The sequence below is a fragment of the Polyodon spathula genome, chromosome 1 (genome assembly GCF_017654505.1).
Source record: "Polyodon spathula isolate WHYD16114869_AA chromosome 1, ASM1765450v1, whole genome shotgun sequence".
NCBI classification, from domain to species: domain Eukaryota; kingdom Metazoa; phylum Chordata; class Actinopteri; order Acipenseriformes; family Polyodontidae; genus Polyodon; species Polyodon spathula.
The window spans coordinates 65400185-65423260 of record NC_054534.1 but is presented as its reverse complement, the minus strand read 5'-3'; the positions used below and the strand labels follow the sequence as shown (position 1 = coordinate 65423260).

The window sequence follows — 23076 nt, the reverse complement described above, 5'->3', positions numbered from 1 at the left end:
AGAGAATTATCAGAACAACTTTCCAATATATATTTTTTAAATGTGAACATTAACAATGAGAAATTAATATATTCCAAGAATACTTTTACTTATATGTTTGCTTTTTATTTGCGGGTTGAAATCGTCAGATGATGTATATAAATATATTATTATTATTATTATTATTATTATTATTATTATTATTATTATTATTGTTGTATTTTGTGTGTATTAGTATGGTAGGCTATTGGGTGAAAATATGGTTGCTTATTAGTGTAAATGTGTATTGTTAGATGGTGATGAGATAAGTAATGTCACGAACCAGTCATGTTATTAGTGCAATGAGGGGTACAATTAGTTGAAATATAGCCTTCTCTATCGCACCTTCCACATAATTTATTGCAATGGACATATACGTTTTGTAAAGTTTCAACGCCACCATCTAGATGGTTCCCATTTAGGATCCATCCAAATTTCAAATCCACCCCCAGGGAATTTCCATTGGATCATTTCTGTAGGCTACCAACGCAGGCTGCATTCATATTTCATAGCCTACAGTACATCACCAAATAACGGCTATTCCCAATGTACTATAAATGCGATTATTTTCATCAGAATGTTGGTTTCTATCATTGGTTACCATTGTACACCATGGGATGTCGCTGCTGCATACGCATCGTTAATTCTGGGTTTCCAGCCTAACAACTTGTAGCAACCAAAGCAGTCTCTTGACAACGGCATCGACATCATGAAGCTCCTCCTGCAGCCACCGGTCCATAAACAACATTTCCTGTAGCAGTCAGACTTGAATTTTATTTACGGGAGACACGGTAGCAGCACCCAAACAACTAAGGACAACACAAACTGGCTCGAATGTTCTCGTCTGCCTTCTTAATCGCCTTAAGAGAAAAAATCAAGTCTGAATACAGAGGGAAGGCGAGAGGCAGTCGAGTACAGCTAGCTAGCTAGACAGAGGGGGACATTTGGAAAACCTCAAAATTATGGCCATGTCCCTAATCCAAACCTGCCGCAGTCTGGCTCTCTCAACATGGCTGCTTTCTTTTTGTTTTGTGCATTTGCTCTGCCTGGACTTCACGGTGGCCGAGAAAGAGGAGTGGTATACAGCTTTTGTGAATATTACCTATGTGGATCCCGTGAGTTCGGAGTTCAGAACAGAGAAAACGGAGTGCGGTCGGTACGGGGAACACTCTTTAAAACAGGATACCAAGGGGGTGGTGGTGATGCCCTTTTCTCGCCATGACAGACTTGCTTGCGACCCCAACACAAAATTTACAATCCCTGCCAATGCAAAAAGCTGGGTAGCTCTTATACCCAAAGGGAACTGTACGTACAGGGACAAGGTCCGCCATGTTAGCAGTCAAAATGCGTCTGCTGTGGTCATCTTTAATGTGGGCTCCAGCAATGTGAATGAGACTATTACTATGCCACATGCAGGTAAGGACCGCGCCACTAAAATGAGTGTTTTTTAGTGTTAGAAATTAGAGGGGTGTCAAAACATTTCAGTTTTGCTCGTTCTCATTCCACTGCATCTCGCATTTTATTGTGTACACTAAAGTGAACCATATGCTGTTACTAAGGTGACCAGATTTTTAAGTCTTTAAACTGGAGGTATGGAAATAGTGCGAATAACTTTTAACTTCCAAGCTACAGGGAAGATATAGAGTTTTAATTTTCACTTTGGCGATGTTTGAACTAATATCATATTGAAAGTGAATGCAGAGACTCTGATATTCAGAGTTGAGTCTTTGAGTAATTTAATTTCTACACAAGTATAGTTAGTACAATACACAGTAACAATAATATCAACTTCCGAGATTCTATTTTATTGCTGATTAATGCTGCAAATCTAGTCCCCTTCGGCATCTTTGTATATAGGTGGCAGTGTGGTCTAGTGGTTAAAGTCCAGGTCTTGTAACCAGAAGGTCATCGGTTTAAATTCCACCTCTGCCACTGAGTGACTCACTGTGTGACCCTGAGCAAGTCACTTAACCTTCTTGTGCTCCATCCTGCGAATCAGATGTTAAGTTAATGTCCTATTGTAAGTGACTCTTAATGTAATGCATAGTTCACAGCCTACCCCTGTAAAGTGCTTTGTGATGGTGGTCCACTATGATAGGTGCTATATATAATATGGTAATACTATATATGTGCTACTATAATATAATATTATATATATATATATATATATAATTATTAAAATTTAATAGAACACATTCAAATACAGCCCCAGCATTATTATCACTGGTAAACTGGTTAAAATACTTGACTTACTTTGATAAGCCTTTTGAGGGAGGTTTGCACTCCAAAAATATCACCATTTTATGATTGCCTCTTAGTTTCAAAGCACTGGTGAAGGAACAGTAGCAGCACCTTTTAAATGCTCACTACTCTTGCCAACTCCAGATTTATCTACTGCAATTTCTCATAGAAAGCCTTTTATCCTGGAGGGTGGGTCTGGATGAAATCACTTTACAGTGGGTTCTTCCTATAATAGATATCTATTGTAATGAACTCTACACATTTAAATAAGCTAAATAGGTTATAGCAAGTTAGGAGTGTTTCAGAGATGACTAGAATAAAAATGTGGCTGCATGTAGAAAAAGCTCTGTTCACTTATTCCATTTTAAAGTTGCAAGTTATTAAGAGTTAACTGTCTCAGAGAATGCCTATGTGCGCATTTTGTGGAACATTGTGCTGCTGTTATTACACGTTGTGCACATCAGCAGACTTGATCCTTCATGACCTGCTTGCGACCAGATACTTTTTGCTTTCCAGAGGAGACTGGCCCAATGAACACCTTGGTCAATGTAGCGACTACTTTGAGGGACAAGCTGGTTGCTTGAGGAACCTCTTACCCCTTGTGAAGTCACTAGGATCATTTGGCTTTCCTGTGATTATGGCTGAACGGTTGAACACAACTCCTGCACAGCTTATGTAGGTCTACTGTAGTCCACATACATGGCTGACTGAGGGATTTTCTTATTTTACATTCCAGTTTTTTGTGCACGTCTGCCCCAAAAGTAATCAGCAGTAGCAGGTCTGTATTTTGCAAAACTGAAGAATCAGATGGAAGAACAAAGCGCGTTACTGCAACAGTGAAAAAGCAATTTTTGTTTTCTCTTTCTTTTCACCAAATAGAAGTTTTTACTTTACATGGAGAAGACCACTGACTTAACTGGTGGCACAGAAACACACACTCCTTCTTTTAAGGGTGCAGATGTTAAAAGTAGGAGACGAAAGCTTTTGCTTTATTCGTAGTTCCCTGTGTAAAAAACTCTTTGGCTCTGTGCTCTTGCCTGAGAAGAAAGGTACAGCCAAATTGTAGTGTTGTGTTTGTGTATGGTTCCTTGTGTATTACAGTATTTCTGAGTTGATGTCAAGTGCTGATGTATTCAAATCTCTTCTGTCTTTATAGTGAGCTGCCAATGCATCCTTAGTGTTGTAAGTGAACGATTTGGTTCAGTTTCATTATATATATACACTTGCTGGAAGCTAGTTTTTTTTCATAATTGACAATATATTATGTCGTATACGTTTCTGTAATACTTGAAAATGAAAACACATGTTACAATAAACAAAACATAAGGAGTATCAAAGCAATGTTCAAGAAAATTTAAAATTGTCTCTAAATCTTGGATTCCTTAAAATTGCCACCCTTTGCCTTAATAACAGCCTCACAAACACAAGGCATTCGGTTAAAAAGTTTCAGTAGGAAATCACCCGACACGTCTTCCCAGCTCTTCTGCAGCAATTCCCAGAGATGTAGGGCACTTGTGGGTAGCTTTGCTTTGACTCTTCTGTCCAGTTCGTCCCATACAAGTACTATGGGATTGAGGTCTGGAGACTGGGCAGGCCAGGTCATTAGATTGAGTTGTCCTTCACTTTCCTTCTTCGCCAGATAGTTCTTGCACAACTTTGAGGTGTGTTTCGGGTCATTATGTTGCTGAAGAATGAAGGACTGCCCAACTAGCTGTAATCCTGATGGAATGGCATGCCTCTGAAGTATGCTATGATAGCCATGCTGGTTGAGCTTGCCATCGACTTGGTAAAGATCAGCAAAGCAGTTAATCGCCGGTTTCGCAGACTTGTGACTGGAATGAACTTGTTCTCTGATTCTGAGGTCACCCTTTGCCTGCCTGACCTTGTTCGGTCCTTATGAGTGCCAGTTTCTTCAAATCGTTTGATGGTCTTGGCCACAGCAGTTACAGACACTTGCGAAGTTCTTGCGATTTGTCTTAAAGATTGACCTTCATTTCTAAGTAATTGCAGGCTCTATATTCTTTGCTTAACTTAGCGTATCTTTCCATTTCTGCTCGCTTACATTCAGGAATGACAAACTTGTGCCTATGCTACCTATATTTATAGTAATCATGGACCCTCACCTGTTAACAATAATTGGTGACAAAAGGTTAATTAGGTAACATGCTAGTTAACTCAAAGAACATCTAACAAAGATACTTTTATACTTAGGCCAGTGTTCTACCACCGTGTTATACACATTTCAGACTTTTAACTGACTTGGGCTTCAGACTGAAATCCCCTTGCTTTGGGTGACCATTTTATTGAAATTGACAGGATTTACATTTTCATTTAAAAATTAAATTTTTGAATGCAGTTCACTTATGATTATCAGCTTATATAAGTACACACATCATATAATGAAATATTAAGTGTTTATAGACAGGTATATGCAGTTAAAAGCACAGATAATCATGAAAAACCTGGTTTCAAGCAGGTATACTCAAACTTTTGACTGGTACTGTGTGTGTGTGTATGTATGTATGTATATATGTGTGTATATATATATATATATATATATATATATATATATATATATATATATATATATATATATATATATATATATATATATACAGAGAGAGAGAGAAATTTTCTGTTAATAGTCATTGCCCATCAGAGGGCAATAAGCCTGTACTGTGCCAGAGGGTTCCTGTCTGACTGTCCCACAGTAAACAGTAACACCATTTACTTTGAAAGGCTCTGCGTAGCAGTTCTGATTTCTGATTAAGTTTAATGTCCCTGGCATCTATGATGAAGCAGAATCTGTGCAAATCGAAGCCACATTTTCCCAAGTTAGCTGGTACTTTGAGAACGTTTGGGCAATCGCTGTGCTGACCGAAATAGCATACAGACGGTATGAGCATGACATCGGCACAAAACGAGCCAGGTTTATTTGCCTTGAAATCATAAAAAGAAAAGAAAATTGGCAGAACTGGGTGGTGCAAGCTATTGGGAGACGCGTCAAAACCACACTGGACATTTACATCTATGCATTCCATATAAGTTTACCAACTAAAGCATTACCATTTTCTATCAAACATTTACGATTGAGATTGTCAGCGTTAGGCAGTGTTTTAGCTGATGGACAGGCAGTACTGTCGCGCGAAGTCACCAATACATACCTGTGGCAATGTTGCCCACCCCAGTGTGTATTTCAGTGTTATATGTTGCGTGTTGTGTGTTAATGTTGGTGTATAGTCATTGGTACATGGGATATAAATGGGTCTGTGGAACATGAGTTTGTTTAAAATGTGTATTTGTATTTAGGCACGAGGATTGCACAGTACTTCACATGCAGGTAAAATGTAATAATATGCGAGCACAGGGAATTGCACTTTGTTAATTCATGTGCAGTTGTACCGCGACTCCAGTTGAATGATTGATTAGGAATCGAGTCTCGGTACAGCTGCATAAAAGCAGTATGTTTTCACTCACTCAGGGTTGTGTGTTTGGTGTGTGGAGAACGGGTGAGAGAGAGAGGAGATTTATTCAGGATTACAATTGCTACTACATGCTGGAGAACCAGCACGGTACTTGTTTGTGTCAGTTCGTCCACTCGTTTGTTTGTCTGTTTATTGTCTGTTCGTTTTGGCTACTGTGCCATTTTATTTTACAATGTGTTTTTGTTCAAACCATTTATTTTTCCGTATTAATAAACCGTGCAGCAGCGCATTCATTTCAATCACGATATCCCCTTGCAGTGCGTGTTCATTTCTGGTCTGACGTCCCCACACACGCCATCATGTTACAATACCCCTCTGCAATAAACAGTGGCTGACAGCAAAACGCAGCGCTCTGACAAACTCATTCTATGCTTTCTTTCATTAAAGTGTGTGTAAAAGCTGCATAAATGGGTTGCTTGTCTCTGTTCACTTTGTTGCTTTACTTTAATGTGTCACTTATTTTTCAGTATGTTCTTTTATTTTCAGTGTGAACGTGTAGCTCAATGCAGCAGTATTTGCAACACTATCCATCGTCTGCCTCATCTGACCCACTTTTGCTATTTTTGTTTTTTGTATACTTTGAAGTATTCATTTTCTTTTGAATATTCATAAACTGATTTATGTTTTCTCCCCATTCCTCATCAACTGAAAATATAATATTTTTGTGCAAGTATGTCAGTTTAGTTTGTAATCAAGCCAGCAGTTGTCAAATAATCAGACTTTGATTGGTCAACATAATTAGGTGATAATGTGTTTGTGAAGTGACAAAGAACCATGTTTTAACATTATTTGATCTTCTGACATCTAAACATCTGCTGTGTCCTGTACTGTAAACAGGACACAACACATATGCAATTTTCATCTGATATTGGGGAGCTAAAAAAGGATGTTATACTGTCTTTATGTTGTCCATTTGAAATGCAACATAAAACCATATATTTAGTTATTAATTACCTAAATACCTAAATATATTGAATATGTCTTCATATATGCTTACAGTATTTTCTTTAGGTAAACATTGATATTTGTTATACACATACTGTAGCCGTTATTTAAAGTCCTCAGCTCTGTTTTCAGTTGAATCACTAAATTGCCATGAAATTGCTAGCAATATTGCCAGCAATAAATTGACAAGTGTAGATTAGAAAAACTGCTCGCAGTGATTGCCTAGTGTAAACCCACCCTACAGATAAAAGAAAGGTAAGACAAATAATCACAGATAAATTTGTGGTTTTAATTACACAAGATACCTGGAATCCTTGTGTAATGTCGCAGAATAAAATATATTATATGAACGAGCTGGTACAGCTGTTGGTGTTTTTGCTGCGTGACTTTGTATTTTCCTTTTCCCTGCTGTTATCAATTGATACGATAACCAGTTCAACCTTGAGACAGTTTCCTTAGAGACGAGCATTTGAAGATCTCCATAGAAACACCTGAGCCTGTACTTGAATATTGTGTGTATTTAAGTATTGCTCAACATCGTCCAACACACTGCAAACATTTTCTCCATCCTTGTTTTAAAAAAATAAATAAAAATTTGATATTAAAATGAATATCCCAATGTGAAATGGGGGTTGTGGGTATCCACTGATGAAAGGTAGACACACAGGTGACTAGGTTGTGGAATTGGAGAACGCCCACCGAACCTTCAGGTCGCCTGAGCTGTGTGCAGAATTGCTACGGTGAGGGAAAAAAATGATCAGACATACTAAATTGGGGAGAAGATCAGGGGTAAAATAATTGGGTACACTAAATAAATAAAAACAATTAATAAAAATGCCATCCCTGCAAAATCCATTTGCAGAATGTAGCCAGGTCCTAATTGAATAATTGATTTTTTGTTTGTTTTTTTTCCACAAATTTCACAGTTTGTGAAATTTACTCACTGCCATGTAATATGTACAGTAGTTGCTTCCTGTGAAAATTCCCATTTCTGAAAAAATAGTGTCAATATACATATTTTATAACATTTAAAAATAAAATACAGCAAGCATGTGCTTTACTGACACACAGCCTGTTACGCCCCTTACATGCGGCGCTCCTACCCGTGCCCTGGCTAACCCAGATCCCAGCGACCCACCTTACGCTGATGACTCTTTTTGAACCGGGTTGAGCGAGACAAAGCGCTTGACGGCCGTTTGTGAGTCGACGCAATAACAAACAGCCACACCTGCATGAATGTTTCAGTTCCACAAGGAACATTTCTGTTTATTCTGTTTAGCCATATTTGAGACAGAGCATGAGCCAGACCTCAGCAAGGATGTAGAAACATTTGCTCTAATCAACATTTGGTCTACGGTTCAATCCAGAGAAGCTTGGATGGAAGCTCGTGACCAAGAGGTTTGTAGTGCACAGGTGCATTGGTGATGCAGTGATTAGAAATGACAGTCCAACAACAGTTCAAGTGGTGAAAACAAAGCTTTATTAATTACTTTTAAATAATAATACTGAATATACACAACTGTGTAAAGTCAGTAAAACCACAGGGTTCAGTCACAAATTAATAATAACAATAAAGACACACATGATCTCAAGTCCAATAGTGAGTGCTCCTAGTGCAAGTGGTGTAAGTATTTGAATGGAGATTACAGTGGTGCAGTGCAGTCTGGGTTTGATGCTGGCTTAACAGTGACAGCTCCCGGATATTTAGCCGTCTACAAATAACAAAACAAGAACAGTTAATAGACAGACAATAAAACACTAAACACTTACGGTTTCTCTTTGCTCCTCTTGGTCAGTTCCTAACCATAACATAGGAACTGATCACTGGGCCACACACCCTGATATACCTTCAGTCCCGCCCCCTTTGGTAGCGAGTGCAATCACGTCTCCTCCAATCCATGACTGACACATCGCCTACAGCAGTAAGGCACTGACAGTGGCTTTGCCCCCTTTTTGGATAGCCGACTTTCGACTGATCCTGGAATGAACTGTCAAACCGTCCAGTCCGGGGCACACTGTTCCTGTTATACCGTGCCCTCACAGGTTGAGAGGGATTCATTTGCTGTCTGTCACGAAGCATCACTAACAAGTTGCTTCCTGGGCATTGATACATGTATTGTTTACTTGCATCTGTCACCCAGGTCAACCCTGCTTTATCAAATGCAGTGTGAAATCGCATACCTTACCCGTATGACCCCAGTGTTTGTTCTTTACCCCCTGTGCTCAGTTCAAAGCAAGTTTCTTCATAAAATCCAAAAGCCAATGTGTTGACTTCACAACAGTAAACTCTACCTCCATCACATCGGATGTCCACACTCATCAAAGAAGCACGTTCAAATACATTTGCAGTAGAGACCTGGCAGCAGGTTTAGTTTGCTTCCAGTAAATGTTTAAACATCGTATAGAGCCGCACAATTTCTTTAAAACATCTTCAACAAAAAATAAACCAGCTGCATCAAAAATCAGAAAACATTCCTGTACAAGAAGGGGACATTTCATGTGTCTTCTTGCTGTTTTTTTTTGGGGGGGGTGGGGTGATGCACTTATGGTGAAATACAATGGTTTTAAGAGGTTGACATAAAAATTAAATATTTTTTAATTTACTGTTTGGGTAAACCATTTAAATATTTAGGAATGTTGTAAAATAACTAGTGAAAAATTACCAATTTTGAATGGATAACACTATTTTTCCTGATTTAATAAATACTGTGTTTAATCGTGAAATATCTATTTTTAGACCTGTGAAATGTCTTTTTTAAAATTTGTTTTTACCATAAATAAAAGCAACCCAGGGAATAATTCATAATCAATTAGACTTGTCTCCAGTACTGAATTAATGTTTAGGGAAAGGACTGGAAGCAGCAGGTTGTGCTCTCGGTCCCTGCTCCAAGCTAGCGTAAACTTGGGTGCTTTGTTATTTTGGAATATTTAGGTTTTTGTGCTATTAATAAATGTGTACAGAAAAAATGCTTTTGAACTGCAACCTCCTGTCTCCTGCCTATGCTACTCCCAACGCTATCCTTTACTGCAATGCTACCATTCCGTACAGCAGTAGGATAGGGCCCCCTTGCAACTGTTCATGGGGGAAAAAACTAAAACAAAGCACTCTTTACGTTTGCAGGGCCTGAGCCCTGCCACAATCACATATACTGTACAGGGTTTTATCAGGCCATGAGGATTTGCAGAGAGCTGTTTCCTTGACAGTGGATATGTTACTCCCACAACCCCTTTTATACTCTATTGAATCTTGAAGACAATATAGTACATTTTGGGACAGCTATCCAAGAACTCCGATTGACTGGCAGTCAGTTAAACTAATACACCTTTGTAATTTAACAAACCAGGCTGGTATAAAAGGACAGGTTTCAAAGTCAATACTGTGGAAAGGTAAGGAACTGTGTAAGACCCTATCACAGATAGGCTTGTGGGGGACACCAGACCAAGAAGTGAATGGATACACACACACAGTACTGCGAGGTATGAAGCGTTGATGCACTGGTTTATATAAATAATTAAGAATAAAAAGGTTGATCACAAAACAAACACTTACACAAAAAACAAATGGCAAGATGGCCAAAACAAACAGGCAAAACAAAACAGTGAACCAAAACAACAACTATCGTGCTGGTTTGTTTATTTTTCCACCTCTGAACACCCAACCCTGAGTGAGCGAAAGCTCATTTTTATACTGTGGCCGAGGGATTAACTGTCTATCAATTACCACGTTCGGCACAGGGTTTTCTCATATGCGTGGTCAACAGCCAGTTTGTCAATCACTTGCTGCTAACCACGCATTTTCATGAATTTAATTGAATGGGGCATTTTAACCCCATCCAGGCTGTAAAACAACAACAAAACAGTGTTTTTTAAAAAAATTTCACCATGTATATATATATATATATATATATAATATAATATATATATATATATAATATATCTGCGACGCACACACAATGGGACGGGGGTACCCTGTCACAGACCCTGAATGAGGTGTATGTTAAAACAAAATGTGTGACTTGTGTATTTTAAAATCAGTAAACCGGAGTAGCATCTCACGAAAGTTAGGGATCCTGTTAAGCTTAGTTAGAACTCATAAACATGAGCAATGGGTTTATTTTTGTTTTTGTATTGCTTGTTAAAAGAAGCAGTGTTCCCACTGGAAAAGGAACAACGCAGAAAAGTAAGCTAATGGATATCGTCCTGTTTAAACCCATCCTTTGTGTCTTGCATGCTGTATCAACCAAAGATGTATTCAAAGTTATACTGTAATTAAAGAATCTTTGGCATAATCTGTACTTATGATTTTCTTTTTACATTGTAATGTTAATTGTATTAACTTGTTATTAACGAACAATATGAAATGCTAAATTGAAATCGCAAGACCTTACGTTTGCAGTCAACTAATTGTTGAAATGATTGTTGCGTAATAAAATGTTATTCACTTTTCTGTAAAATTGTTCTGACTTACTGTGTTTTTGGTAACAAATCTACAGTTTTCTGTGTATTCGTAGCACTGACTGTGGATTTGTTAATCAACAATATATCTGCCCCCATCTCCCCTTCTCTTCAAAGCCACTTTTAGTTGTAGAATTAATTAATCAAAAGATCAAAGGGTGACGCCACAGAAATATTTTAGCTACAGTAACATGATTGTAATTACCTGCTTTGTATCTGTAGACATATACAATAATTCGTTGCTTAGATGCTTCAGTCTTTTATTAAAAAATAATGGGGTAAACATGTTTTATTTGACAGCGTGTGTACACAGTTTCTGTAATGTAGTGTTCTTTTATTTTAAACTGTAACCTTGTGGTTTCGTGCCAAACACTGGCACAGCAACTTAAAGCTTATTAATTGAACTTGTTATGTTTTATTTTGGTAGTAGTAGTGGTTATACCTGTATGTTATATAACTACAATTTGTTTTGTAGTTTTTGTCATCTCTGTATTGAATTTTGTTTTTCATTTATACAGCTTGAGATTCATAAAACTCTTGTAAATTATTAGGTTCTTATTTATTTATGTATTTATTTATTTATTTACCTTTTTTAACCAGTAAAGTCCCATTAAGATTAAAATCTCTTTTTTTCAAGGGAGACTTGGTCAATAATGTGACATACAATACAAAAATAATAAAATCAACTAAAATATGTATACAAATACACTAGCTTCTCTATCTGTCTACCTGTCTGTCAATCTGTCTATATAAAGAAGAGACCTTTGTGGTCTTGAAAGCCTACTATATTTTGTATACTTATTTAGCTAGTACTATTAAAAATGGTTATTTATACATATTGCAGTATGTGGATCAACACAACTATTCACGTATTATGTTAAGAAAAGTGAGAATTGATCAAAACAGACAAGCGTCCGTCATCTGTAGCATATTGGTCTTACCTACAATAGCCATGTGCTCTTTGCTGCTGATAATTACATTGTGATGCAGTTTGAGTTAAAGGGTACCTCTACCCAAAAACAACAAAGCTCTCTTTGTGCATATCCAATCAGTGCTTCTTGCTACACCAATTTGGTCAACAAGTCGTGCGTTTAGCGATGTTTTCAATTTCTTAGATCACTTTCTGCAACACTTGAGGGAAGTGACATATTGGAGCCTTTCAGGCAGCGACGTGACGTCAAGTCGTTGATTTCCCTGATAGGCCAAAAGTTGCTTGCATGGATTTATGGGATACATCAGTGAAAACCCACTGTGTGCGACATGATGGAGTGCAAAGCTTTCAGGTGCTAGAATAATCAGTGTAAAAACAAGACGGAAAAGTTATTTTGTGTGCCAAAGCCTTTTAATTCAGAACGGGCGATCGTAGCAAAAACAATGACTACACAATTTGAGAACGGGGCCATACACTGAAAACCTTTCCGTTCGGTCGACATTCTTTCATGTGTGAGGACCACTTTGAACCTGCTACGAAAGGAGCATGCAGGCAGAGCATCTGGGGTATGAATGCAAGACAAGGCTAAAACCCCATTCGATGCCAACAATATATGTCCAGAACTAGAAGAAATGTCACATAGCAAAGGCCGGCATCATCGTTTAGCACGGCGAAATCCTCAAAAGGTAGGTCATTACATACAACTCAATTATATTTATTAACAATAAGGAATAAACTACAGTCAGCACTCGGATATCAGTTACCCAGGTACATGTCAGTCGTGTTTTACCGCCCTTGTATATATATGTAACAAATTAATACACTTGCCCATCACATGCGATTTCCGACTCTGTCACCAGTTTTCTGATACAAAGCTTGTCTCTTCAGTGTTACAATGGACTTGTTTAACCGTAACAGCCCGCGTTTTTTTTTTTTTTTTTTTTTGTCTTTTCGTTTGTCTTTTGTTATTGTGCAGTTACACAGCGCTTCCTCCAAAAACAAAGCGAATGAGACAAGCTACGGTAATGTAAGTGTTAGTAATTAAACAGTTTTAGATTCTGTGATGCATTTTTTTTTTAAATCTGTTCTTTACTTTAGTTGGTTTTGGGTATTGCCATTTGCAAGTGAACTGTGACATTAGGGCCTTATCGAGCACTGTATTTTGCAATTTTGAATACCGGCTTGGATACTATGTTTTTTTTTTTTTTTTTTTTTTATCTTTTGCTAAATTGCATTGCCTTTTATTTTTCGTGCAGTTCTGTGCATGGGTAACATTTTGATTTATAATTTTACTGTTAATGGGAAATTTTACATGAAAGTACAATATGTACTACATTTAAAAGTATGTACTGTATTACTGTCCACGTGTTGTCCATTTTGGCAAGTGATATTTTCAGAATCATATTGTTCTGAATTAAAATACTACTTCTGTTCAAAATATAGTGCTGTACCAACAGAACCAATTACAGTACATCTAAATGGAAGCCTACTTGTTTTAAAACACAGTCCTTTCAGCTATATATTTTCTGACATTATATATTTTTTGTTCCCTGAAAAAACCGACAAGTGTTTGTTTTTTACAGCCATGTTATTCCCCCAAATCATGTGCTAAGAAAATTTCAATGAAATACCCCTGTGGTTGAAAAGTGAAAATAACAGGATAACAGTTAATAAAACACCTGACAGATTGCTGTAAATATCCTGCCTTGACTCTGCTGAGTCCAGTCTTCCTTGAATGATCTACCATCATCATCATGATCCATCTCTTGTTTTATGGCAGACATAAGAAAAAAAATAAAACGGCAACAGTGCCAAACAAAAGAAAAATATGCGCTACAATATACATCTCCCTGTACAGTTCCTCAAACCCAGGTCCTATTTTTTCTTTCGAAGTGTGTGTGTGTGCAGGGCAGGGGGTTGTTTGGGTGAGGGCAGGTTACAACGTGCTCACCTACATACACGTCAAATCAGATAAAATAATCAGATATGCATCACACCCGTTTAACCGTCACTCAAAATTTTGTAAGGTGGGATATGTGAGTGCTGACTACATCACAGTGGGCAAGATGAATGATGAGACCGAAGGTCAATATCACCCGGAAGCCAGAGATACTAGTATCACAGGATGTACTTTATTATCAGTTGTAGCCATTTACAAAAGCGTGCAAAAGCAGAACACTTGTTTGAATTATAAAAAAAGGGAAGTATTCTGCATTTTATTATCGTTTTCCAGTTTGGAAATTGCTACGCTTCAGTTTTTCACTGTTTTCTCATATGGATGTAGGCTCCATGCTGTTTTCTCTGTTCTCACTCTCTCACACCATTTGACTTTTTTTCATCCATAATAATTTGATAAATGCTGTTGCAAATAATTTTGGTAGCTGCAGCTATAAACTAGCAGTGTTGTGAAATTTTGAAATCAACCATATGAGAGACCCAATGCATAGAAGCTTAATGTTGTTTTAATGCTTTTATATTGCAAATAAATTTAAATTGTGTCAATAGTTTTCAGCCACATGTTTTCTATTGAAATAATGATATCTGCACTACCACTACAGGTACCCTTTCAGTAATACTGTCAACCTGGTGCATTGAGTCTGCTGTGTGTTTTTTCGAATGCTATGCTGGTGTTGCAAGGATGTTTAAATAAACAGCAAGGCAGAATTGGAAACCAAACAATGTGAACCTCAATGCTAAAACTATCACTTTTGGAAGCAAGGAAGTTTGCACAATCAGTATTTAGATTAGAAATGAGTTTTACTGTATTATAGTGGTGCAGTACGATCACACAGGAGAAACAATGCAACATGAAAATCAATGTTAAAGAGTCTAATAATTTTGAATGACGCTCCTACTCTCTTCCTCCACATCTACAAAATGTTCTTGTTATGTAATGCATTGACTCACTATAATGCAGTTTTATAATACATACTGTACCAAGGCCCATTGCAACAATACGAACAATACAGAGTTTCTGCTGTGGAAAATATGAATTCTTGGTATTAAACTATAGTAGCCCTGAAAATGAAAAGTACAGTGGTCTTAATAGCTGAGTATGTATGGTACAGTACTGCAGCTCACAGTAGGTTCCCTGCTTCTTGTACATTTAGTAACAACAACTGTCAGGCTCTGAATAGTTATGACATTTTAGCAGAGCCTATAGCAACTGGCTGTGGTGTAGTGTAGTAAATAAATACACGGTACTCATAATATGCTAATTTAGACATAGAGTATACTCATACTGTTGTTTTAGTTTCATAATTTTGATTGAATTGTCTTTACTTGTGAAGTCCCCTGCTTAGTTATACTGCCAAAAAAAAAATGGGAAGGGGGGAAATCCATAAACTAATATTGACTAATGGACAAGTCTGTATCATTTATATGTGATTTTGTTTTTACATTGCATGCTGACTCTAATGATATTCCAGTCCCTTACTAATCTACTGTACCTAGCCTTGTTTTGTGTAAAGATTGGCTGTATTTCTCTTTATATATTTTCCTCACCAGACTGGCTTACAAATGTCTCTAAGACACTGTGTGCACTTGACTGAAGTCAACCTGTGTGCCTTTCATTAAGCAAGTGATTTATTGCCTACTGTTCTGGACATGCTCATCATTTAAGCGTTGCTGTACAGTTTACTGCAGGAGGGTTACACAATTACAAAAAAAAATGTAAGCATGGCAGCTTCTGTCTATCATGTTAAACACAGAAAAGTTGCGGCGATGAGCATGACAATTGCTCTCCCTCCTTGAATCTTGGACAAGTGACTGGTCTTAAAAAAAAAGCATCTTGAAAATCATCAAGCCCAATCTTCAAGTACCCGGGGCACCCAGTAATGATGGATGGCCTCCTGGGAGAGGACAGGTGTCACCTGCATAACAGAAGAACCCTTCACAGGACTAGAGCACTCTCAGAAGAAAAGTGATCCGTGCCAGTGCATTCCTGTTCCTGCAATGTATGACGTTCATTTGCTTCTTCAAAACCTGATCTGTAGAGCCTAATTAGACCTTCTTTCAACAGTTTGATAATAAGCTGGGGGCGTAATCAGATCCAGAGGGTTACAAATTGGAGAATATTGGATTGTGCATGGGGCTGCAATCCTATCAGATATACGCGCCGCACTATTTTATATTTAAAAAACATAATTTGTCATTGTGCTATAAATAGGGTTGCCAGGTGACTCCATGTTTACTGGGACAGTTCAAGTTTTTCACCTCACATCGCAATGCATTCTTGTGTGTTTTACTTGTCTTGGATAGAAGCAGGACTACACTTACCAGTTAAAAAGCCTGAATTGTCCCAGTGAAAATGGAGTCCTATGGTACCTGTAAAAATCCATGTACTGTACTATAGTACACAGACAACAATGTATCCGCCTATATTGCTGTTTACCCTGCAGGAGTATGTGAGAGGGTATGTGTCTATGCATGTTTTTGTACCCAAGCTTTCCCATGACAGATGCTAGATTAAGTTGAAAGACTGCTTTAATATTTTACTGGCCTGTCATGTTGCCTACAATAGGTTATTGAAACATGTTGTTAGTGGGTTGACTAGTCGGTGTCAATGGTCAACTAGATACAGTCGTGATTTATTTGAGTAGAAAAGAATAGTCAAAGCTTCCATATTATGGTGAATATGAAATAGTACAGCTCAGCAGTATTGCACTGTTTTAAACACATACATATACTGTAAAGGGGTGGGAATTTTAAACGCTTAAACGTTTAAAATTCCCAAGTGGTGGTCAACTGTTGAGTAATATGCTAGACGTATAATTGGTCACGTGACAAATTTCACCAAATGCATATTTTTTTAATGTATTCATATAATGCACAGTTCACAGCCTACCTCTGTAAAGCGCTTTGTGATGGTGGTCCACTATGAAAGGTACTATATAAAAATAAAGATGACATTATTATTATTGTTATTATTATTATTATCTCAATAGTGCAGTACAAATACAAATAAATAATTTACTAAAATAAAAATAATAATAAAAATGCTTTTAAAAAGACCAAATATGATATATTATATATATATATATATATATATATATATATATATATATATATATAATATGTTTTTTTTTTTAGATTCTATTGATTTTTTTTAGTATTGCATGCAGGACAGGTGCTATAAGATCGACACTATATACATGTTTTTTTTTTTTTTTTTTTTTTTACTTTGTAGTTAAGTCTTTGCGATGTTAAAATGTTGTTTGCTTATTTAGGGTTTCTTTGCTTAGAAAATACTAACCAGGGCTGTCAGTATACATCACAATGTAATATAAAGAGTGTGTGTGCATGTAGATATGTTTTAAACGTATAGCATTTAAATGTTCATGAAAATGTACTAAAAGCACATCCCTAGTATAAATACAGACTTGTGAGTTACCTATCCAGTCAACTGTACTGTAGCCCAAGCACAAGCAAGGGCATAAAGAGAGTTCTGAGAGGGACATGACGATTAGGTATTGTTTTACAGAGTTAAAATTCAGCTGGGGATCTTTGTGACTTGCCAGTATATAGACGTCTATGATGAGCTACTGTAGTATACTAAGCCATTTGGATAATGCATAGCTCAACAGGCTGTTGATATTCAGTTGTTGAGCTACTGCTGCTGTTTGTTCTGCAGAGTACTCTATGGGCTGTCATCCAACAAAAGACACAACTTGGAAGTAATTGAATTGTCGGTTAAAAAAACATTATCTGTGTTGAAAATGTGTGCAATTTTATAATTTATTAGAAAGATTCAATCTTAAAAATGTGTGGTTCTCTATGTGTTTTAACATACAGTGTCTGCTAATTCCTCTTTTTTCCTTTATTTCTTTGACAATATGTAGCTTTTTTCTTTTTTAAATACAGAATACAGTAAATGTTAGAGGATCAGGGGGACAGTCCATCAACACCTGTCAAGTATGGCTATGTTCTTCAGTCTAGCGGTTGAGATTTTAAACATGTTGTACTTTGGTTAAAATAATAATAATGTTTCAAACTTCTGATTCTTCTTTCTGCCATGTTGGATATCAGATATGCAGTATTTAATAAAGCAGAAACCAATTCAAATTGTCAGCCGTTAGCCTCACAAGGCAGCGTTCTCCAGAAACTCCCATTCTCTCACTTGCAGTTTCCTAATGTGTGGTTAATTGCACTCTCTCTGTAGGGAATTGGCACATCTTTCATTGCTTCCATTAAGTTTAGATTTATTTTATTTTTACATTTTGGTTAAATCTACAATGACTGGACACAACATTTGAAAACGTAAGTAAAGTAAAACTAGAAATGTCCTCGTTAGCAGTACATACACATGTACTGCAAGGACTTATTTGTAACTCCTGACTCCTGAGAGAGAGAGAGAGAGAGAGAGCGCGCATTGGCCAACATCAGCGTTGTCTCGCTCAAGGTTGCGCTCCAAGAAAAAATAAAGGGGTCATGACTGATAGAGGGCACAGACACTTACCCTTGTATGAAGTCTGCAGTCATTCAGTGGTTCTTACTGCAATTTCTGTGCTTCGTTTTTGACAATTCTGGGTTAACGTGGTTTCACAGTGAGTTCAGGAGCTCTTCTCCAGATCTAGTTTGCTGACACATACGTATCCAATGTAGGTTAGGCCAGCCAAAGTGTTTTTTATATTCGTATACACCAACAACATCTAGTGCACAGCCGTGTATTGCCAGGAAAACAAAAGATAACTTGAGCCAGAATCACTGATGGCACTGACTCTTACTGTCTCTTAGACATGTTGGCTGATTTAGCCTATCTTACATACAACATCACTACTGTATGGTAGGCAGCTAGAACTGAAGAGCTCCAATGAAAGCATCTTAACAAAGGCAAATTCCAACATACACGAACCCCTTAGAAGTGTTTCTCTATTTATGCGGGGACAGCAGCTCTGTGTCTTTCTGTGATGTAGTCAATGCCTACAGAGTGCTCTCCAGATTTGCAAGACCTGCTAATAACATGGACGAATGTAATATATTTGAATGTTGATCTACATAAAGCATACTGGTAAGGCCTGTAATTATGCACAGCATGTAAACAATGCCTATGAAAAAAATGAAAATCAGGTACCTGGATTTACAATACATCTATCACCATTTTAGCTCATTAAAAGTGGGCTTACAACGTGAATGTGTGTTTTTTTTTTTTTTTTTTTTTATACATTTATGTTCATGTTTGTTTGAGGGCTGAAGGTTGAAATGCGACAATACATTAAAAAATAACAGCGGGGGTGGCAGGGGTGGTTTGTTTTTGTCTCATCGGATTTAAGTGTTCCTTTAAGGGCGTCTTTAAGGGCTGAGATTAGTAGACAGAACAGACATTACTCACTACTTGGAGAACCGTGAGGAGCTTCCTTGGCGGTCTGGGAGCAAGATACCCATGAAAGCAAGAGGTTCCAGTGTGATTGGAGCCGAAGAACATATAACACATGGAGAGTCCCTTTACTGCTCAGAGGACCACTTTCTACTGGCCTGGGGAGACGCAGCTACCCATAGGGACAGAAAGGTCGCGGACCGTGAATAAGAATGATTTAGACAGGGCCGGCACCAGGTGGCGACATGGTGGTTGAGGTTGAGCCGGGTCACATGCCCCGAAGGAACCTGTGAATAGGAGACAGTGTAGAGGCCAGAGCTAAGATATATAGTTGGCTAGAGGAGAACAATTAGGATAGAGGGCCCACTAAGGGGCAAAAAGCGCATAAACTGCGAAAGTACAGTGTGTGGCCGGGGGTCCCCTCTGGCTCCTGAGAGAACCTCTGCCGTGTAGGCATATGGGCGGCGCTGCCGAACCTGGGGCAGGGGGAGTGAGCTCACTGACCCCCAGAGGGAGCCCTGTGCATTACTTGCAGTATAGAAGAGGAGGAGGAGGAAGAAAGCAAACGTAAGTCATAGACCAGAATTAGAATCGTGCTTATATAGGTGAATATGATTGACAGATAAGATAGCCAAAGAGAAGCTCTTGCTCTGCCCACCCGGGACTGACGAATCCGCGGGGTGCAGCTCTGGAGCCAGGCTTTAAGGCAGAGCCCGGGGGTGGAGGCAGAACCCTGCTGCCTGAGCTACGCAAGCCGCGTTCATCCTGGACTAATGGGAGGACAGGACTGAGACAGGATTGAGGTAAGAAATGGAGATCATAGTGGGAGAGGGACCCTCTCTGACACCCCCTGTATATTTGCCTTACGGCTGACATATAAAGAAGAATTTCCTTTATGCTTTTCTTGAAGCACAAAAGGTTTTTAGACACTACTTGAACCCTGTGGTTTCCAATGTAATTACTTTAACAGATATGTGAAAAATAACATTGATTGAATGTAATGTAGACATGCGAACCCATTCTTACACACTGCCCTGTTGGTGCTCCTAGAATGTCAGGGATTCAACGACTAAGATTGTACTAGAACAATTAATTCTAGTATCAATACTATAAATCTGTTATCACAAGTAATTTCCCTCAGATTAGTTTAAGCTTTGCGTTGGTCTGTGTTGTAAAGGTTTTAAAATCAATTTTATGTAAACTTCAGTGCTGTTACCCATCCCCTCCCTCCATATGGTCCATATCACATTTTATTTACACTAAATGTCTTCAGTTTACACAATATAGCAGCACTCATTTGTTAGTTTGCTTTGATGTACAGAAAGCTAAAGGCACTCTACGGTATGAATTTTCCATATCATTCAATGATCATGTCGGCTCTGCATTATCGGTCAGTTTCCGTTGATGTAATGTAAGCCCACGAAAAATAATGTTCAGTTTGTTGTCTCGACTGTGTAATGTTTTATAGATTTACTGTCACTATTTATTAAAGACCATGACGTTAAAGGCTAATGAGCTTATGTCCTGGGAGTGAATGCGATAACAGTCTAATCTCACATCCTTTTTATTTTATCTACAAATAATTTTCCTAAGAGATAATGCTACTTCTGCATGCCATTTTATTTTTTATTTTTTTTATAGCACTGGCAGTGCGCTAAACTGTGCAATGATTTAATGGAGCCCAATACACAAGCCACTTTATTACCAGTATACTACACCTCGTTGCATTCAGACTTTCCTAAATTGTTATTGCTGGGGAAAAAAAAAGATAAGATATGGGTATTATTTTCTGATGTGTGAAAATCCTGATGATTCCCTACAGTATAAGGCTGAGGAGATGCAAAATACATCTACATGTATATATTTAGGCCTTTTTTAAAAGAAATTCATCAATCCCGTTGTCATCCTGCTAACAAACAAATCTGAAAACATGAAGCACTAACAGTCTTTTCACACTTTTAGCATGGCATAGTTGCTATGATGAAGGCATTTTATGTTTCCTTAGATAGCCTTTATTAGCATACACGTGAGAGACTTTAAAATCACTTAGCTATTGCAGTGTGGCCATCTGTAGCAAACCAATAGGTAGATTATAAAACAGTCTTGATCTGGCTTCACAATTTGGCTGAATTTCAGCTTTTTAAGTGATTCAAAGAGTTTAATCTCTGTTGGTCAGTGGTTCATGCTTGTATAATAAGCGGGCCCCGGATGTAGTTAGTACTTTGTATGTTAGATACAGCTGGATGTACACACCCACACCTGCGACTGCATGTTTGTGCCAAGTGTCTACGAGCACTGTTCTAAAACAATATTCTCTTTATGTGTGAGTATTTGAGAGGGGAGGTTTTTCTGGGACACATTTTGATGCAAGCACAAGGCGCAGCACCAACATTATTACAATTTACAGCACTTCCAGTCGGACCCTGAAAAACTAATGTGGTCAACGGCAAGTTTGTTTTTGACTGACTAAATCTGCATCAATGCTTACGTGTATTTAAAAAGGCCAATACCTACACACAACTGAAATTAAGTGCTGTATACTGCTGTACACCATAGGTACATCATACATATATGTATATGCTTTGGTACTTCAGGTTAATTTATTTTAATTGGCTGGTATTGTAGCAAGCCTGACTTAGTATGGTCCTAAATAGACACAATTGAAGTGAGTCATTGCTGGCTAAGAGCAATTTTCTATTTAGGCCTGTTTTTTCCCCTCGAGGAAAGGCCAGCTGTCACTGCACTTACTGTAAGTCTGTCTACAGTTTATGTCAAACTTAATGTCTACAGTTTGACAGACATGAAAACTTAATGAATGTAATCATTTTCAACAAATTACCTTATCAAAATGCAGGCTTTTTTCTTCTTCTTTTGTTTGGTCACATTGTATCGCCTGGCGCTTTTTTTTTTCTTTTTTTCTTTTTTCTTTTGTATGTTGATTTTTTTTAATGTGTTTTTTTAAGTCTGTGTTTTGTTTGAATGGAAAAGTGCAGGTTAACAGTATAATCTTCTTTCCAAGTAATCATCTCAAACCCAGGGGGGTCAGGCTGTGAAATCCATGTTGCAGAACGGTAATTAGCCCCCAGAAAAGCTACATTTTCCAGGTCTTAACCTCCTTTTCTGCTCAGGCAAAATGACATTGGTGCGAAGTTACTGTATCTCACGTTTCAAAACAGTAGCACTCGCCTGCTTTCTCCCCTCTGTACTTTACAACCTAGCACTTCATTCAGCAGCACAGTCATACACAACTTAGTGAGTCCCCCCAAAAAAGCTACATTTTCCAGGTCTTAACCTCCTTTTCTGCTCAGGCAAAATGACGTTGGTGCGGAGTTACTGTATCTCACGTTTCAAAACAGTAACACTCGCCTGCTTTCTCCCCTCCTCTGTACTTTACAATCTAGCACTTCATTCAGCAGCACAGTCATACACAACTTAGTGAGTCCCCCCAAAAAAAGCTACATTTTCCAGGTCTTAACCTCCTTTTCTCCCCAGGCTTCATGAAACATACAGCACAGGAATAACTGAAAGACCTACAACGACTTAAATGGAAAGCCAGACATGAAATACATATAACAAACAATAGAAATTACGTGTCTAGATTTACTGTACTCCAAATCATTAGTGGCATGATTTCTTTCCTCTGAAAGACAAAAGCACAATAACAGTTCGGAAACTAAAAAAGAAAC

General features: G+C 37.9%; 1 protein-coding gene across 1 annotated transcript in view; it reads left to right on the top strand.

Moving 5' to 3' along the window:
- The first annotated feature begins 726 nt into the window (after positions 1–726).
- The window catches only part of LOC121320999 (RING finger protein 150-like), a 49887-nt gene continuing 27537 nt past the window's right edge, over positions 727–23076 (top strand). Inside the window, exon 1 of the mRNA XM_041259888.1 lies at positions 727–1434. Within this exon, the coding sequence (XP_041115822.1) occupies positions 981–1434 (454 nt within the window). The 5' untranslated portion in view covers positions 727–980. The remainder of the gene's footprint in view (positions 1435–23076) is intronic.